This window comes from Equus caballus, chromosome 2 (genome assembly GCF_041296265.1).
Source record: "Equus caballus isolate H_3958 breed thoroughbred chromosome 2, TB-T2T, whole genome shotgun sequence".
Lineage (NCBI taxonomy): Eukaryota > Metazoa > Chordata > Mammalia > Perissodactyla > Equidae > Equus > Equus caballus.
Window position 1 is genome coordinate 34,730,401 of NC_091685.1, and position 16,271 is coordinate 34,746,671.

Below are 16,271 nucleotides of genomic sequence, written 5' to 3' on the forward strand. Positions count from 1 at the left end.
CAGAGCTGCATGGCCGATGTGGACATGCGGGAGCCAGTGCTGGAAGCTGGCTGTGAGGTGAACAGTGGGAACCCTGGGAATCCAAAGAAAAGGCCAAACCCAAAGGCCTTGTTTTTGAGGGACATCGCTTTTGCTGTCTACAGGGAGACACCCTGGTGACAGTTTTATTCTTTATAGAACAACAGTCTGTCCCTATCGCCCTCCCTTGTCTTGATCCACAGCAAAATGACTGCTGTCCCCCGGGAAGGGCGGCGGTCCCGGGGTCCAGGCGACATGACGCTTGGATTGGCTGGGAGCCCCTCGGTCCCCAGTCCCATCAGCCGTCATCTTCTTCCTCTGATTCTTCTTCTGACTCGGACGCGCTCTCTGGCAACTCATCTCCCATCTGTTGGAGCCTTCCAGACTGTGCATCCCACATGTATTTGATGGTCACCTTGAATTCGGCCATCTCATACCCAAAAAGCTTCTGCGAGAGACAAAGGGCAGCAAGAGTCAGGAGGAGCGTGGGTGACCAGAAGTGTCTGGGGCCCCGCCTGCACAGCCTGCAGATGCCTGGAGGGGCCGACTCACCAGGACACGGGCCTGCTCTGGGGTCAGCACGTCGCCCTCCTTGCACACCTCGTGGTCAGACAGCAGGGTCACCACACCTGCAGAGAAGGGAGCCCCAAGCAGTTAGTTCTGACACAGAGCTTCCTGCCGGCTGCCCAGAGCTGGGAGGAACCTGGCTGGCCACCCCTCCCCCAACTCCAGTACACGCCAGGGTAGGGACCCGTCAGCACCTCAGCTGCCGGGAGGGTCTTCAGGGCAGGGACTGCCTCCCTCCTGCCCCGCAGTGCTGTGTTCTGGCTCCAAGTCACCATCCACTTTGCCCCCAGCTGTGAGGTGGGCACTCCCAGCCCCATTTTCCCATGAGAGAAAGGAGGCTGGCAGAAACAACCTGCTCAGCCAGGGAGGGGAGAGCAGCCTGTGGGCTTGGAAGCCTGTGCTCCTGGCCTCTAAGCTGTAACCCTTCAGCTCCAGGGACTTCCCCATACCTCTCTGGAGGGCAGTGGGCAGGCCCAGCTGCCTCAGCTGTGGCTCCATGGAGTGGGGGAACTGCTCCAGGGGCCCCGGCTCCAGGCTCACAGTGAAAGTTGCTTTGTTCCCAGCTCGGGCATAGTCCATCTCTGTGTATTTCGTGAACCACCTGAGGGGGAAGAGAAGTGGTAGGAGGGGAGGCTTTTGACTGGCCCACTAGCCCCCTGAAGTCAGGCTCCCCCTGGGCCTTGCCTCGGCCCCCTCCCAGTCCACCTCCGCTGCTGGCCGGCAGCCAGCCTGGAGCACCGTCCTAGAGAGTAGAGACGCAGTAACAGGGGTCTAGGAACAGGTTTTCCTTGATGCCTCCACTGTATAAAGTCCCGGGATTATTCCTTTCCTGGAATCCTCACCACTCCTCAAAACACTTACTCGTTCACTTCCTCCTTAGTGCGATTGGTAAAAAGGAGACCAACTTCCCCCCTCAACTTCTTGCTGACCTAGAAAACAAAAGCAGGGTCGGCTCGGTCACAGGGAAAAATGAGAATAGGATTTTTATACTTACCCACAAATTTACCATTCCCGGCACTCTTCATCTTTCTCGGTGTAAATCCAAATTTCCACCGTCTAGAGAACTTTTTCAAATATTTCCCACGGTGAAAGACTGCTACTGGGAATTCTCTCCACCTTAGTTTGTCTGAACATAGTCTTCATTTAGCCCTCATGTTTGAAAGGCATCTTCGCTTGGACACAGAATTAGAGGCTAACAGTTCTATTCCTCTAACACTGTAACATGTCCTTGCACAGGGATGCAGGCTGGAGCTTTCGGCAAGTGCCAAGGACAGCAGCACAGAGCCGACCTCTGGCAGCGCACGGCAGCCGCACAGCCTCCAGGGCCACCACTCCTGAGCCAAGGCTTCATTTCAGGACCTGGAGCACTGGGGAAAGCCCCCTCCCAGGGGGCACAGGGACCCTGGACGGTTCAGGTGCCAAGCCAAGGTAGGTGGGGAGACCTGGCAGGGAGTCCGCGGGAGTCCCAGCCCTGAGCCTTGGGTGCGCTGGCAACTCTCGGAACAGGCTCACCCATCCCGGACCTGCGGCCAAGACCCAGGTCACTCGCCCGAGGCCACAGCCCTCCCGCCCTTACGCGGTGGCAGCGCAGCCGGGCCTCCAGGCTGGGCGGGATCCGGGGGCGTGGGGACCGCGCACATTGTCTTGTAGTTGAACTTACACTTACTCGATGACTCAGCAAAAACCTCTGTCTGCCCCCTGCTCCCCCTGCCCTCTGCCCCCAGCGCCCCGTGGGCGGGTCCGGCGCCCTCTGTTAAAGCAGAGCCCGGCTCCGGGGCAGGCTACTGACGCCTACTGCTGAGCCGTCTCCCCTGCTGTCCGAGTGTCTTGCCGCCGTCATGTCTCGGCTGCTGTCTACGCCGCGGTCCGCCTCGGGCGCCGGGGTCCGACCCGCCACCGTACTGGGCGCCATGGGGATGGGGACCAGCTTGGACGCGCCCGCCAGCGCCGCGGCCGTGCGCGCCTTCCTGGAGCGCGGTCACACCGAGATAGACACGGCCTTCGTTTACAGCGACGGCCAGTCCGAGACCATCCTGGGCGGCCTGGGGCTCGGGCTGGGCGGTGGCGACTGCAAAGGTGTGGCCTGACGCCCCCCCACCCCGACCGGCCCCTGACCTCCCCCGGCACGGTGCAGCGCTGACCCGGCCCCAGCCGTGCACCTGTCGCGGTCAGGACCGACCCCTTCGCCCCCTCCCAGGGCGCCATGCACCCCTGGCCACCCTGCAGCTCTGTGAACCCCAGCTCCTCAGGCCTCGTCCACATTTAGACCTGATCAGCCGGCCAGGGCTTTGTCCTGACTCCTTTCCTCTGTTCCCTTGGAGAAGGCAGCTCAGGAGCCTCCCTGCAGCAGCGTCCCCTCTGTGGTCTAGCTGGGACCGACTTGGCTAGCCCTTCTAGGGGACACTGCGAACCTTGGGTCTGGTGCTGTGCAGTCCTGGCCCCTGTTCCCGTGCCTGGCTTGTACCCCGTTCTGGCCTGATATGCAGCAACCCTGCCCTTACAGCCCTGGCATTCCCTGGCACAGCCCGGATCAGGATTTGGGACCGGTGGGGGATCGGCTTCCTCGCTGCTCTGGGCCCTAGACTTTGCTCCGTGGAGCTCTGGGTGCTCTGTTCATTTGGCAGTGCTTCCGCCTGGCGAATGGGGGAGTGGGGTGGCACGGTGACTAACTGCCCTCTCTGTGCCAGCCTCCCTCTGACGCTGTAGAAAGGAAATTGACACTAACGGGATCCAGGGAGCTCAGATTCTGGAGCTGGCTGAGGATGCCGGCAGAGGGAGCACTTCCTGGGAGGGGCTGTGGAAGAAAGCTCAGAACAGGGAACCTTGGACCTTGAAGAACTGATAGGAGTTTGCCAGGAGTAAGAGGTGAAAGGGCATTCCTGCCTGTGGGCGTGGGCAGTGGGTGTGCAAAGGTGGGGAGATATGAGTGCCCAGGGTGTTGGAGCAGGTGGGTGTAGCTAAGTGGGGATGGTGTGTGGCGGAGGGGAATGTCCTTCCTCCACCACTGGCCACTTGAACGGCTGACGACCCTGGCTGCCCGTGGGCGTGTTACTGTTACTGTTATGGCTGTTGTTAGTGTCGATTAGCGCACTGGCCAGCGCTCTCAGAGGCTCTTGGCCCTCTCTCCTGGGAGAGTCCTGCTCGGTTTGTCCTGTGACTCACAGCATGGCACATCGGGAACGAAACGGGAATGTGCATGCCTCTCGGTGTCTCACTCTTTCTAGATCACCTGCTTGCCTCTCCGTGACAACTCTGATCTTCTTTCTGCTTGTTTTTTCTTCTGCAACCCTCCTTCAGGCCTCAGCTGGCTGGGCCCAGCTCCTTAAACCTCAGGTTCGATTCACATCAGAAGGGCTGGGGGCCCAGGCTGAGGAGGTGGTGGGATGGAAAACTTGCAAGTGAGTGGTCCTCAGCCTGCGCCCTCCCCTGTGTCCAGGAGTCGACTGCCTGCCCTTTGGCCTGCGAGCTGACTTTCTGAGCATGAAAAGGGCAGGGAAGGCCCCTGTCACCCACTAGTGGCATCACCTAGGACTCTCGCTGCGGGGCAGGGAGAAGAGTGCTTAGTCCCCGACTCGCACAGGTGGCAGAACCCGGGCCTTTTCTCCGTGGGACGTTGCTCTAACGCATCCCTGCCTTTCCTTCTCTGGTCCCGAGAGGAGGCCTCTTGCACGTCTTCCTGAGTTCCTGCGCAGTCTCTCCCTGCTGCTCTGCCCGATTCCAGACCTGCCCTGGGCTTCTTTGGGCTTCGTTGAGTCATCTTTCAAAAGTGCAGAGCTGACCACTTAGCTCCCTGGCTGAAAAGTGCTCAGAGGCTCCCCATGGCCCCCTAAAGTCCCGATTCCCTGGGGTGCCCTCAAGACCCTTGCACCTGGCTGGCCCCTTCTGCTGCCTCGTGTCCCCCTGGACCAGGTGTGCTAGATCCATGGAGTCTCAGGCCCGGCTCCTCACTTGCCACGTCCTTGCCTCTGGGGGGCCCCTGACTTTCCCTGGGAGACTCAGACTCTGGTTTTAAGGAAAGTCATCCCTGAACTCCCGGCGGGCCTCACGACTCTGCTCTGGGCGCCTCTGCCCCCTCGCGTGTATCTCTGCCTCGCTTACTGTGTAGGTGCCCTTAGACAGTGAGTCCTCGAGGGCAGGGACCCAGCGCTAGGTTCCTGTAGGTCTGGTGCATCCATCTGCCTGGTGGCAGTGATACTGTTAGCACGTTATCATAATGAGCATGTCCTTCTGTGTTTTCATCAATCATCGGTACCTCCGTGTGAGATAGTACCATCATCACTCAATTTAAACAGTTGGGGGGATTGAGGCTCAGAGAGGTTAAGTAACTTGGTCAAGGTCACAGCGCTAGTAATGGCAGAGCTGGGACGTGAACCCTGGTCTGTCTCTTAACCATTACACTAGACCCTTCGCAGTGTTTGGTAAACTGGCCTCAACTTCCATCTCTCTCCTCCCAAAGTGAAAATCGCCACCAAGGCCAATCCAGTGGGTGAAAATTCCCTGAAGCCTGACTGTGTCCGGTTCCAGCTGGAGACGTCACTGAAGCGGCTGCAGTGTCCCCGGGTGGACCTCTTTTACCTGCACCTGCCGGACCATAGCACCCCCGTGGAGGAGACGCTGCGTGCCTGCCACCAGCTGCACCAGGAGGTGAGGGCCCCCTGAGCTTCGGAGGAGCTCTGCTGCTTCTCTCCTTGCCCTGTCGCTACCCAGGAGAGTGGAGACACCAGGGCAGTCCCAGAGTGGGGTCTGTCGCCAGTCCCCGGGTCCCCCCCTCCCCACTGTTTACCCTTCTTGGTGTCCTGGGCCGCAGTGGGATGTGACCGCTGCCTCCCCTGCAGGGCAAGTTTGTGGAGCTGGGCCTCTCCAACTATGCCGCCTGGGAGGTGGCTGAGATCTGCACCCTCTGCAAGAGCAATGGCTGGATCGTGCCCACCGTGTACCAGGTGAGGGCCGGGCTGCAGAGGCCTCCGTCTCAGGGCGCCTGCTCATCCCGGGGTCCTTGGGCCCTTCCTACTGCCCCGTGCCATCTACATGGCAGCCCCTCCCCTACTCACAGCCTGTAGGCAGCTCCCAGGTGGCCACAGGGTCATGTGCAAGCTTCTCAGCCTGGCCAGCAGGCACGTGCTTGCTCTGGCCCGGGCTCTTCTTCCCGCCTGCATGGGCCCCTTGTCCATCCCTCCCACTTCCTCGCGCTGCACCTAGTCTGGAGCACTGCCCCCTTGTCCCCTGGCAGAAGTGCTCAGGCTCACTGGATGCTTCTCCCTCTCGAAGCCTTCCCCCACACCCCAGTGGAGCCTGACATGTCAGGCTCTGCTTGTCTCCTGCTCATTCGTTCAGCACACGTTCCTGCAGCTGCTTGGAGCCAGGCACTCGTCACAGAACCTAGCAGTGTGTCGTCATTGCCTCTGTTCTTGGGGATCCTTGTCTACACTGTACCTTGCTATTAAATCCTCAGCGTAGGGGCCTTGTCCTTTTGGCTCCTGGATGGAAGTCCCATGTCCAGCCCGTCATCGGTGCTCAGAAATGTTGGCTGAATGAATGAATTTTCCATGGGCACTAGCCCCCTCCCCCACCACCACTAAGTATGTGCCCTGATTGTCAATATCCTGGGATTGTTAGGGTCTGACCTGAGGTTCTCCAAGGGACAATTTGGGGTCCCTCCCCTTGGCAACCACACCCTCTCTAGCTGATGCCTCTATGTGCAGGGTGTGTACAACGCCCTCACCCGACGGGTGGAGACGGAGCTCTTCCCCTGCCTGAGGCACTTTGGACTGAGGTTCTACGCCTACAACCCTCTGGCTGGTACGGGCTGCAGTGGGGCGGGCTCCCCTGGGGGAGGGCGTTCCTGGCCCTGTCCTGTGTCTGCCTACTCCTGACCGGAAATCCAGGTCCAGGACCTGGGAAGCAGGGCGGGTGTGACCAGAGGCTGGGCTGTCCTCCATCCCTCCGGAGTCCCCCACCATCCTCCCCAGTCCAGAGCAGCCTCTGGGCGCAGTGCGGGCCAGCGGGTCTGATTGCAGCCTTCCCGCAGGGGGCCTGCTGACTGGCAAGTACAAGTACGAGGTCAAGGACGGGAAACAGCCTGCGGGCCGCTTCTTTGGTCATAAGTGGGCTGAGTTCTACAGGAATCGGTGAGCTGGGGGTCTGCGTCAGTGCGGGAGGTAACCTGGGTCCCCTTAGCATGACATAGGGAGCCCCTGGGGCTGCTTTCTTGGGGCGAGGACTCCCACTGCTGCGCAGATTTAGGCCCCTGCATTCCCATCCGTTCTACCGAGCCCCCCTCTCTCTCCCTGAATATTCCGTGTCTCTGGGAGGGATTAGGGGCCTCGATTGGGAATGTGGAGCCCTGGGCCTTGTGCCAGGTCTGCAACCCTGTGTCTCTCCCTGAGAAGACTCCCCCTGCCCACAGCGGAAGGGGACCTTGTATTGGAACCTGGGAACCCTGGGTCGTGCTGCCGCCCCACAACTAGGTGGCCCTGTCTCCTTGGGCCAAGGAGTCTTAGTTTTGTAAACTCTTGGGAATAAAATTGTCCTCAGTGTCGAAAGGGATAGGCGAGCTGCCCTGGAAACAGCGTTCCTCCTTCTTTTTCACTTTCTAAATTCTGAAAAGTTTATCAAAGTAACACAGTGCTTGTTCCCAGGGAATAGCCCCCTTTCCACACGGCGCTTGGCGGGACGATTCTAGACTCTTACAGCTTCCTTCCCTGTGGCATCTTCTCTTTAATGGAGGAGAGCAACAAACCAGGCTTCATGTGAGAGACTCGATGCGAGTTTGTGGAAAGGGCTGCGGGCTTTTGAAGCAGCGGAGTTTGTGATATTTGGAGTCTCTGTGTGTGCACAGCTGTGATTTAAATCCTCATCCAGCCCCTGCCTCCTCAAGAGTTGCAGGGAACCACTGCCAGGTTTATGGACCGTCACCGTAAGCAGTGTTTCTCAAGGAGCTTTCACACCACATCAGATCCAGGCTGATGGTGCCCCCCCAGCTGCTCGTCAGTTTATAAAGCATCATCAGGTCCGTCATCTCCTCTATGAGTTGCATTCAGTGTATGGTTCTGTCATGGTGCGTGTCCTTTCCTCACTGAGCAGGTGAGACAAGTGAAGGCAGGTGGCTCAGCCGAGGCCAGAGCCAGGACTGGTCGAGGGTCCAGTCTGTGACCGGGGCTCACAGATGTGGTGCTGTAGCTGCTCCTGGGTCCTGATTCAGGAGTCCCGTTGTTCACATCTGGTGAGCACGATAAGTCTAAGGGTTCTTGCCCACGGCATCCCCTCTACTCCCACCACCGGACTGCAAAACAACAGCCTGATGAAGGGCCCAGAAAGCCACCTGCATTCTGCCAAGCAAGGAAGTGAAACCTCCACGAGGAGACGCTGGCCCCTCAGTGCCCCAGGCACTGGCCTGGGGCGGCTCCCTGGACTGGCCCCATGGTACTGACCCGTGTCCCCCTCCCCATCTACTCAGCTACTGGAAGGAACCCCACTTCCAGGCCATCGCCATGATGGAGAAGGCCCTGCAGGCTGCTTATGGACCCAGCGCCCCCAGCATGACCTCGGCCGTCCTCAGGTGGATGTACCACCACTCCCAGCTCCAGGTAAGCCCATTGTCCCTGCAGGCTTGGCTCCCGCCGTTCCCTTTTGGAGGGTAGAGGGGGACTGGAAGCAAGGAGAGGCTCCTAATTATTGGGGGACTTCTGAGATTACTCCTTTTCCTCCTCTGCAGTTTCCCCATGGCCTAGTTCTTTTGGGTGGAAATCCTGTTCCTAGAGAAGTTTCTTAAGTGCCAGATTAGACACATTCTTGCTCCTATTAAGTGTGGTTATCCCACTTCTACATTTGAGGCCACTCGCTCACAGACACTTCTTCCCTTTGCCAAGTCCCTCGGCTGCCTGTGGCAGGGCGTGAGCACAGCTGTGACTCTGAACCCTGCATGCTGTTGTCCCCTGGCATTAGTTCCCTCCCTGGCCATCCACTCTGTTCACCTGGCGGGGATGCCCCCTCTCCCTGCCGCCCCATGGTTCCCTGACCCCTTCAGCGGGCCTGGGCATCATATACCAATGGCTCCCCTTTGTTGAGCAGGCCTGTTAAGTGCCAGGCCTGAACCAAAGGACTTCACAAAATTTTAATTCCTGGAATCACCCTGCACAGTAAAGAAGTCTGAAGCTGAGAGAGCTCCGGTAAGCAAGCCACGTCTACCCAGCTGCCAAGCGGCTGAGGAGAGTGGCTCTAACTCAGGTCTGTCTGCTGATGTCACTTTTTGGCACAGTTTAGAGCTGTTTGAAGGCAATACACGTTCTTTCTGGAACAATAGAGAGCATAAACAGACGTCAGATCTCAACTCTTGGCAGGGGCGAGGCTGGCATGGCAAGTGTGTTTCTGGAGTCTCTGTGCATTAGTGTCCTGACCCCTGGCCGTGCCCCTTTGCAGGGTGCTCACGGGGACGCGGTCATCCTGGGCATGTCCAACCTGGAGCAGTTGGCACAGAACTTGGCAGCGGCTGAGGAGGGGCCCCTGGAGCCGGCCGTCGTGCAGGCCTTCGATGAGGCCTGGAACCTGGTTGCTGAGGAATCTCCCAATTACTTCATATACTTCTGAGTTGAGGTGCCCCAGGGCACCCTCTGCCTGTCACCTCTTTCGTCCTCTCGCCCTGGCCAGTTCTGGCATTAAGCAATTTAGCCTCGTCTTTCCGCATCATCCCTGTTCACGAGCTGTCTACTGCCTATATTCTTGCAATCCTCACAGTTGCCCTCCCATGTGAAAAGGCAGGGGCTGCGATCTACTTGTTTCCTGTGTGAATAAAGCAGCCTCTCTACCTGGCCGCAGCCCCAGCCCAGAGGGAAAGTGGTGATTTGTTTCCTCTGCTGCCCGCAGCCCGTCGCCTGTCTTTCCCGAGGGCTTGGGGAGAAGGGGGCAGGAGTGGACTCATCTTCAAAGGGCAGAGGCAGTGGGTGGGGCCTCCCCAGCCTCCTGTCCTGAAGCCAGCCTGATCCTGACAGCAGGGCTGCTGGTGGCCCTCACTCTCCTACACATGACAGAGAAAGGGGGCCACACAAGCACTGCGACGTGGATCTTCTCTCCTTCAGAAACGCCCTCACTGAACATTTACAAACAGATCAGCTAGGGCAGAAACCTACCAGCAGAGTCAGCACCGAGAATAAAACCTCCCAGGGGGCTGGCCCCGTGGCCGAGTGGTTAAGTTCGTGCGCTCCACCGCAGGTGGCCCAGTGTTTCATTGGTTCGAATTCTGGGCGCGGACATGGCACTGCTCATCACACCACGCCGAGGTATCGTCCCACATGCCACAAGTAGAAGGACCCACAATGAAGAATATACAATTATGTACTGAGGGGCATTGGGGAGAAAAAGGAACAAAAAAAAAGAAGAAAACCTCCCAGGACGCTGGGTGACATTTTCAACACACACTCTCCACTTCAGCGGTGGCTTCGCTCTTGTCTCAGCAGAAGCCTCCTGTCTTCTAGTCCCCTGTGACCCTCAGCCCTGGCTTAGGAGTGTGTGCGTGTGCACGTGAGTAGGGCAGCCAAGTGCAGGCAGGGGGCCTGTTCTCAGCAAATCCCCATTTCCGGCAAGGGGCACCGAGGGCCAGAAGGGAGAAGGCCCAGCCCTGCTGGCTGCTCTCATGTCCCCAGAGCTGCATGGCCGATGTGGACATGGGGGAGCCAGTGCTGGAAGCTGGCTGTGAGGTGAACAGTGGGAACCCTGGGAATCCAAAGAAAAGGCCAAACCCAAAGGCCTTGTTTTTGAGGGACATCGCTTTTGCTGTCTACAGGGAGACACCCTGGTGACAGTTTTATTCTTTATAGAACAACAGTCTGTCCCTATCGCCCTCCCTTGTCTTGATCCACAGCAAAATGACTGCTGTCCCCCGGGAAGGGCGGCGGTCCCGGGGTCCAGGCGACATGACGCTTGGATTGGCTGGGAGCCCCTCGGTCCCCAGTCCCATCAGCCGTCATCTTCTTCCTCTGATTCTTCTTCTGACTCGGACGCGCTCTCTGGCAACTCATCTCCCATCTGTTGGAGCCTTCCAGACTGTGCATCCCACATGTATTTGATGGTCACCTTGAATTCGGCCATCTCATACCCAAAAAGCTTCTGCGAGAGACAAAGGGCAGCAAGAGTCAGGAGGAGCGTGGGTGACCAGAAGTGTCTGGGGCCCCGCCTGCACAGCCTGCAGATGCCTGGAGGGGCCGACTCACCAGGACACGGGCCTGCTCTGGGGTCAGCACGTCGCCCTCCTTGCACACCTCGTGGTCAGACAGCAGGGTCACCACACCTGCAGAGAAGGGAGCCCCAAGCAGTTAGTTCTGACACAGAGCTTCCTGCCGGCTGCCCAGAGCTGGGAGGAACCTGGCTGGCCACCCCTCCCCCAACTCCAGTACACGCCAGGGTAGGGACCCGTCAGCACCTCAGCTGCCGGGAGGGTCTTCAGGGCAGGGACTGCCTCCCTCCTGCCCCGCAGTGCTGTGTTCTGGCTCCAAGTCACCATCCACTTTGCCCCCAGCTGTGAGGTGGGCACTCCCAGCCCCATTTTCCCATGAGAGAAAGGAGGCTGGCAGAAACAACCTGCTCAGCCAGGGAGGGGAGAGCAGCCTGTGGGCTTGGAAGCCTGTGCTCCTGGCCTCTAAGCTGTAACCCTTCAGCTCCAGGGACTTCCCCATACCTCTCTGGAGGGCAGTGGGCAGGCCCAGCTGCCTCAGCTGTGGCTCCATGGAGTGGGGGAACTGCTCCAGGGGCCCCGGCTCCAGGCTCACAGTGAAAGTTGCTTTGTTCCCAGCTCGGGCATAGTCCATCTCTGTGTATTTCGTGAACCACCTGAGGGGGAAGAGAAGTGGTAGGAGGGGAGGCTTTTGACTGGCCCACTAGCCCCCTGAAGTCAGGCTCCCCCTGGGCCTTGCCTCGGCCCCCTCCCAGTCCACCTCCGCTGCTGGCCGGCAGCCAGCCTGGAGCACCGTCCTAGAGAGTAGAGACGCAGTAACAGGGGTCTAGGAACAGGTTTTTCCTTGATGCCTCCACTGTATAAAGTCTCGGGATTATTCCTTTCCTGGAATCCTCACCACTCCTCAAAACACTTACTCGTTCACTTCCTCCTTAGTGCGATTGGTGAAAAGGAGACCAACTTCCCCCCTCAACTTCTTGCTGACCTAGGAAACGAAAGCAGGGTGGGCTCGGTCACAGAGCAGTGGGTCTCAACTGGGGACAATTTTGCACCCCTTCGCAGGGAACATCTGGCAACATCTGTAGATATTTTTGGTTGTCACAGCTGGGAAGGGTACTACTGTGTGTATGGAGGTTAAAGGACAACCAGAGCCTTAAGCCAGGTGTCGCCCTCCCTGATCCCGCGCGCCCTGGCCCCAGCCCCTCCTGTAAGCGCCAGCCTCACTTGGTGCAGGTTGTCTTTGTACTCGTCAGACGGGCTTCGACCCAAGGCCACCATCATCACTTTGTTTTTGCCAAAGAACATCCTACAGAGAAAAAGAGAGGTCCATGAATGGAGTGCCCTGCCTGGCCCTCCTTGCATTTAATGGGAACCAGCTCCAGTCCTCGGAGCCAGAGCCCAGGCCCAGCTGTTGTAGCAGGAGGCGTGGCCTGAGTCTCCCACTTCTTCCTCACATCCCTGCCCGCTCTCTGTCCCCAGCCCAGGGTCCCTTTCATTATTTTTCCTCCCCACAGACCTCGACATTCACAATATTTTGTCTAGCAGCCCCACTGTCACTGTTATGTGAGCCTGCCCCCCTCCCCGCCCCATCTGGATGTGCAGAAGAGGCACATTTAATGGTCTGAACCAGAGCTGACCCAGCAAGAGACGACCAGAGTTACCACCAGCACTGTCATAAATCCAGCCCAAGGATAGGTACTTGCCACATGGCTCGTGCAGCCTGTTCTCAAGTCATTGTGTGCATCCCATAGCACATATAGTCATGTGTCACTTAACAATGGGGATATGTTTTGAGAAATGCGTCATTAGGCGCATTGTGTTGTTGTGTCAACACCTTAGAGTGTACTTACACATACTTAGATGGTATAGCCTACTACACACCTGGGCTACATGGTACTAATCTTACGGGATCAGCGTCACATCCGGGGTCTGTTGCTGACTGAAAAGTTGTTACGCAGCGCATGAGTGCACTGACATTCTAAAACTGAGATGTTCCTAAAAGGATCAGACCCCAGGGTCAAGGGAGCCTCTTCTGGAGGGATCACTGCTCAGACATTCCCTGAGCAATTACCAAGTCCTATCCCCCAAGGAGCTCAGTGCAACACCAGCTTTAACAGTTAATAAGTGTCCCTCAGCGGGAGTGGCATTTTGTCCTTATTAAGGTACCAGGTACCTAAGGGTCAATACCTGCCCCATATTTGAGAGCAGCCTGGCCTCTTCCCACTCCAAAGGGCCCTCGTCCCACTGACTGCTCACCGGCTGTGCTTCCAGGCGTTCCGGATGTCCTTCAGTTTGCTGTTCCTCATGTTGGCCACAGAGAAGATGAAAAGGTACTTGTACGTGTCCACACATTTCCGAAGCTGCGGGACAATTCATGAGGCTCTGGAGTTCAAGGCGCAGGACGAGTTGGGCAATACTCTGGCCCCAGATGGGAAAGAATCTGCTCTAAATTCTACAACTGTGGAAGTCTGGAGCTGCAGGCCTCTACTGTGGCTGTCTCCTCCTCACCTCCACCACTGAAGCCAGGATCACTAAGGACCGGCTCCCCTGAGGCAAAGCAGGTGTGACTCCAAAGTGCAGGGCAAGCTGAGCCATGGGTCAAGATCCCAGTCCTCCCAAATTTCTGACTTATCTGTGGCCAACAGTGGAATCTGCCACCTCTCTTTGCCTTGTGTGTTAGTTGTTGACAACCTGGAAGTACTCAGTTATACTAGGAAGGCTCCCGCTACACGGAAACACAGAAAGCCGTTATTTACTCATAAGGGGAGGCAGCTCATCGGCCCTGCTCTGCCCCCGTTGCTGGGTGCGGCCATGATAAGGTGGTCTCAAGAAAACAGAATCTTTGTGCAGGAGAAGATGCTGCTCCCACCCAGCCCGCAGCCCGAAGCAGTGCAGACAGCGGGTTGGTGCATTTACCTGTAACTGGCAACTCCCCAGCTTTCTGACACTGGACAGGCTAACTGAGCTCTGTGAGCTTCAGCTACCCACCTGCACAACAGCGATAACGTCACCTCCCATCTACCCCATGGGGATGCTGTGAGGATGGAGTGGAATGACACATGTGAAACTCTCAGCACAGAGCAGGACACAGAGTAAGAGCTCAATCAAAACTGGGACTCGCTGCTGTGGGAGGTTTTGCTGATGCTGCTGCTAGAGGAAAAAGGCCTGGATTGGCAGCTGGTGTTTTTTTAACAGTACGTTTCCCTGACAGGCAGCCCTACACCCACCTTTATAAACCAAACACAAGGTCTGGGAAAATAAAAAGAACAAGCTCTTACCTCTTCTATCAGGTTCTGCTTCAGTTCCAAGCCTTTCTTGGCAGTTTTGGTTAAGGAAACTAATACAAAGAAGAAAAAGGAGAGATGATGAGAGACAAACCTGGATGCCCTGGGGACTTTTTCTTCTATCCTTAGGTAGCTCAGCTGGCCCAAGCCAGTCTGAGGAAAGGCGCCACTATTCTGGCATGCAAGGCTATTCCCAGGGTCCTCAGAGTGCCTACTCTCCAGTGTTCCTGAGCCTGGAGATCCCTTGATATTTTCTGTTGCTTAGACAAACTAGGTGCTCCTTAGCATTCTTAGGCTAACCTAAAAACCCCTCCTGATGTGTGGGGACGGGACTTGTTCCTGCTTTTGGAGTGCTTTCAGTGGCACACCTAGCTTGCTGGCCGACTCAGTCCCTTTCTGCTCTTGGCCAAGGTGCACAGAGACCATCTCTGGCTGGCCTCTGCATGGAATGATGAGTCTGGGGACTGTATCTCCTCTGCCACACCTTGTTTTGCAGTTTGGACCCACAGGTGCAGCAGTGCCTCTCTGGGGGGAGACAAACACCTTTACTGGGGCCCAATTTTGTCCTTTACCCAGAGGGGTTTGGCATTTGCCAAATCTGACCAGTACTCCCCCCACAGAACCCAGTCATTCCACACTAAACACAGCATCAAATGCAAAGCCCTGGGTGCCCCTAGGAGGGGGCCACCTCTTATTCATCCTGATTGGCACTCACAGTGCCTCTTCACAAGGCACACATGCATTACACACAGAAAGGTAATCACACCAGTCAGGGGCAAGTGCAGCACAGGAGGGAAAACAAAATACAGCTCTCCATGGCCCATCATTTCCACAGCTACAAGTGAGGACCAAGTCAGCATCGTGCTCTCTTGGATTACTGCTGGTCTCACTACTTCCATCCTTGCCCACTGCTCCTACCTTCCCCAGCCTATTCTCAACATGACAACTAGAGCTACTTTTACTTTTAAAAGTAAACTTAAACCACATCATTCCTCTGCTCAGGCTCTCTCATCCTGTTTCACCTGGGCGTGAAAATCAATTCCTTGCAAAGGCTTTTAAAGCCTGCCCACTCGGCCCAATTCTTCTCCCTTCTTTTTGCTCACCCTGCTCCAGCCACACTGGCTTCTTGTCCCACAACGTATCAAACATGCTCCTGTTTCAGGACCTCTGGCTCATGTGTTACCCTCATCAGAGAGACCTTCTCTGGCCACATTATATAAAATACTATCACCTCTTCCTCTCACTTTTTCTCCATGGGACTTATCATTATCCGACTTCATTTATTCGACTTTTCGTATTTTGGGGGGATATATTTCCCATGACTAAAATATTAAGCTCAATGAGTGTTCTAGGCCTTCCTTGTTGTAACTGTTGCTTCCTCCAACGCCTAAAGTGTGTCAGGCCCCTAAATATTTGTTGAGTGAATCTGCTAGAGAGCCGAGGTGAGAGGGAAGCCACCACAGTAAAAGGTAATCAGGAATGCTTCCTTAGGAAGTGCCCTATGAACGAAATGACAACTGAGAAAGAGCCAGCTATGCGAAGATCAGAGCAGAAGCACTCCAGTCAGAAGGAACTGCAAGTAAAAACAGCCAGAGAACAAGCCTGTGCTGAAGGAAAGGCAAGGCGGCCAGGGTGGAGGGAGCCCAGAAAGCTGAGAAAAGGCTGAGGTCGGAGGGGTGGACCAGAACGAGATCGGGCGCAGCTTGGGCGTTCAGAGGCTGTTTCCCGGCTCAGTTGGCTCTGGAAGAGCTCTGGATGCCGGGCAAAGCAGTCTCCGCTCCCTTGACCCGACCAGCCTCCAGCCCCCGCCGGTGCTCCCGCCGCCCGGAAGGCCCCATCCCAGCTCGCAGCGAGCCCACGGAGCTCCTTGCGGAGGTCCCGGCGTCCCATTCTGTCCTTTCGAAGCCCCCACCGCAGCTGACAACCAGCCAGTGGCACTCCCCACCGGGTCCCAAAGTCCCCTTCGCCAACCTTTCTTGTCGCGCTTGGATTTGGGCATCGCTCTGCAGCCACGTGCAGCGGAAGCCGGGGCAGCCTGTTAGGACCCCGACGGCGCGGGGGCCTCTGGGATGGCCCTCGGGGGCTGCCCTCGCGCGTGCCTGACTCAATCTGCGCTGCGGCCCGCCGCCTGCGCTCTTCTCCGGGTCTCCAGGGCGACTTCCCGCGCGTCCGGGGAACTCCGAGTCCTGAGCTCCTCACCCAGGGCCTCGCGTGCGGTCCCAACTCTACGCTTCTGC

At 57.2% G+C, this 16,271-nt stretch overlaps 3 protein-coding genes across 5 annotated transcripts; 1 reads left to right on the plus strand and 2 right to left on the minus strand.

Annotated features, from left to right (window-relative positions):
- Positions 1–108: 108 nt before the first annotated feature.
- LOC111772016 (mRNA turnover protein 4 homolog) lies at positions 109–2,153 on the minus strand. Its single transcript, XM_023634911.2, has 5 exons — positions 1,580–2,153; positions 1,447–1,514; positions 1,035–1,186; positions 571–647; positions 109–466 (listed from the first exon to the last, which is right to left on the minus strand). Exons 1-5 carry the CDS (start codon positions 1,592–1,594, stop codon positions 317–319), a joined length of 462 nt encoding a protein of 153 aa, XP_023490679.2. The 5' UTR covers positions 1,595–2,153; the 3' UTR covers positions 109–316.
- LOC100071928 (aflatoxin B1 aldehyde reductase member 3) lies at positions 1,824–9,404 on the plus strand. Of its 2 annotated transcripts, none has more exons than XM_070260861.1 (7): positions 1,824–2,013; positions 5,042–5,229; positions 5,421–5,525; positions 6,288–6,384; positions 6,614–6,713; positions 8,042–8,171; positions 9,004–9,404. In XM_070260861.1, exons 1-7 carry the CDS (start codon positions 1,824–1,826, stop codon positions 9,169–9,171), a joined length of 978 nt encoding a protein of 325 aa, XP_070116962.1. In that variant the 3' UTR covers positions 9,172–9,404. The 2 variants fall into 2 exon arrangements, with proteins under 2 accessions (XP_070116962.1, XP_023490678.2); XM_023634910.2 differs by lacking the exon at positions 1,824–2,013 and adding an exon at positions 2,313–2,661.
- Positions 9,405–10,328: 924 nt separating this feature from the next.
- Positions 10,329–16,261, minus strand: MRTO4 (MRT4 homolog, ribosome maturation factor). Of its 2 annotated transcripts, none has more exons than XM_001501782.6 (8): positions 16,006–16,261; positions 14,029–14,087; positions 13,007–13,110; positions 11,975–12,056; positions 11,668–11,735; positions 11,255–11,406; positions 10,791–10,867; positions 10,329–10,686 (listed from the first exon to the last, which is right to left on the minus strand). In XM_001501782.6, the coding sequence occupies exons 1-8, from the start codon at positions 16,031–16,033 to the stop codon at positions 10,537–10,539; spliced, it is 720 nt and encodes a 239-aa protein (XP_001501832.3). In that variant the 5' UTR covers positions 16,034–16,261; the 3' UTR covers positions 10,329–10,536. The 2 variants fall into 2 exon arrangements, with proteins under 2 accessions (XP_001501832.3, XP_070116963.1); XM_070260862.1 differs by having other exon boundaries at positions 13,007–13,132; positions 16,006–16,145.
- Positions 16,262–16,271: the final 10 nt, after the last annotated feature.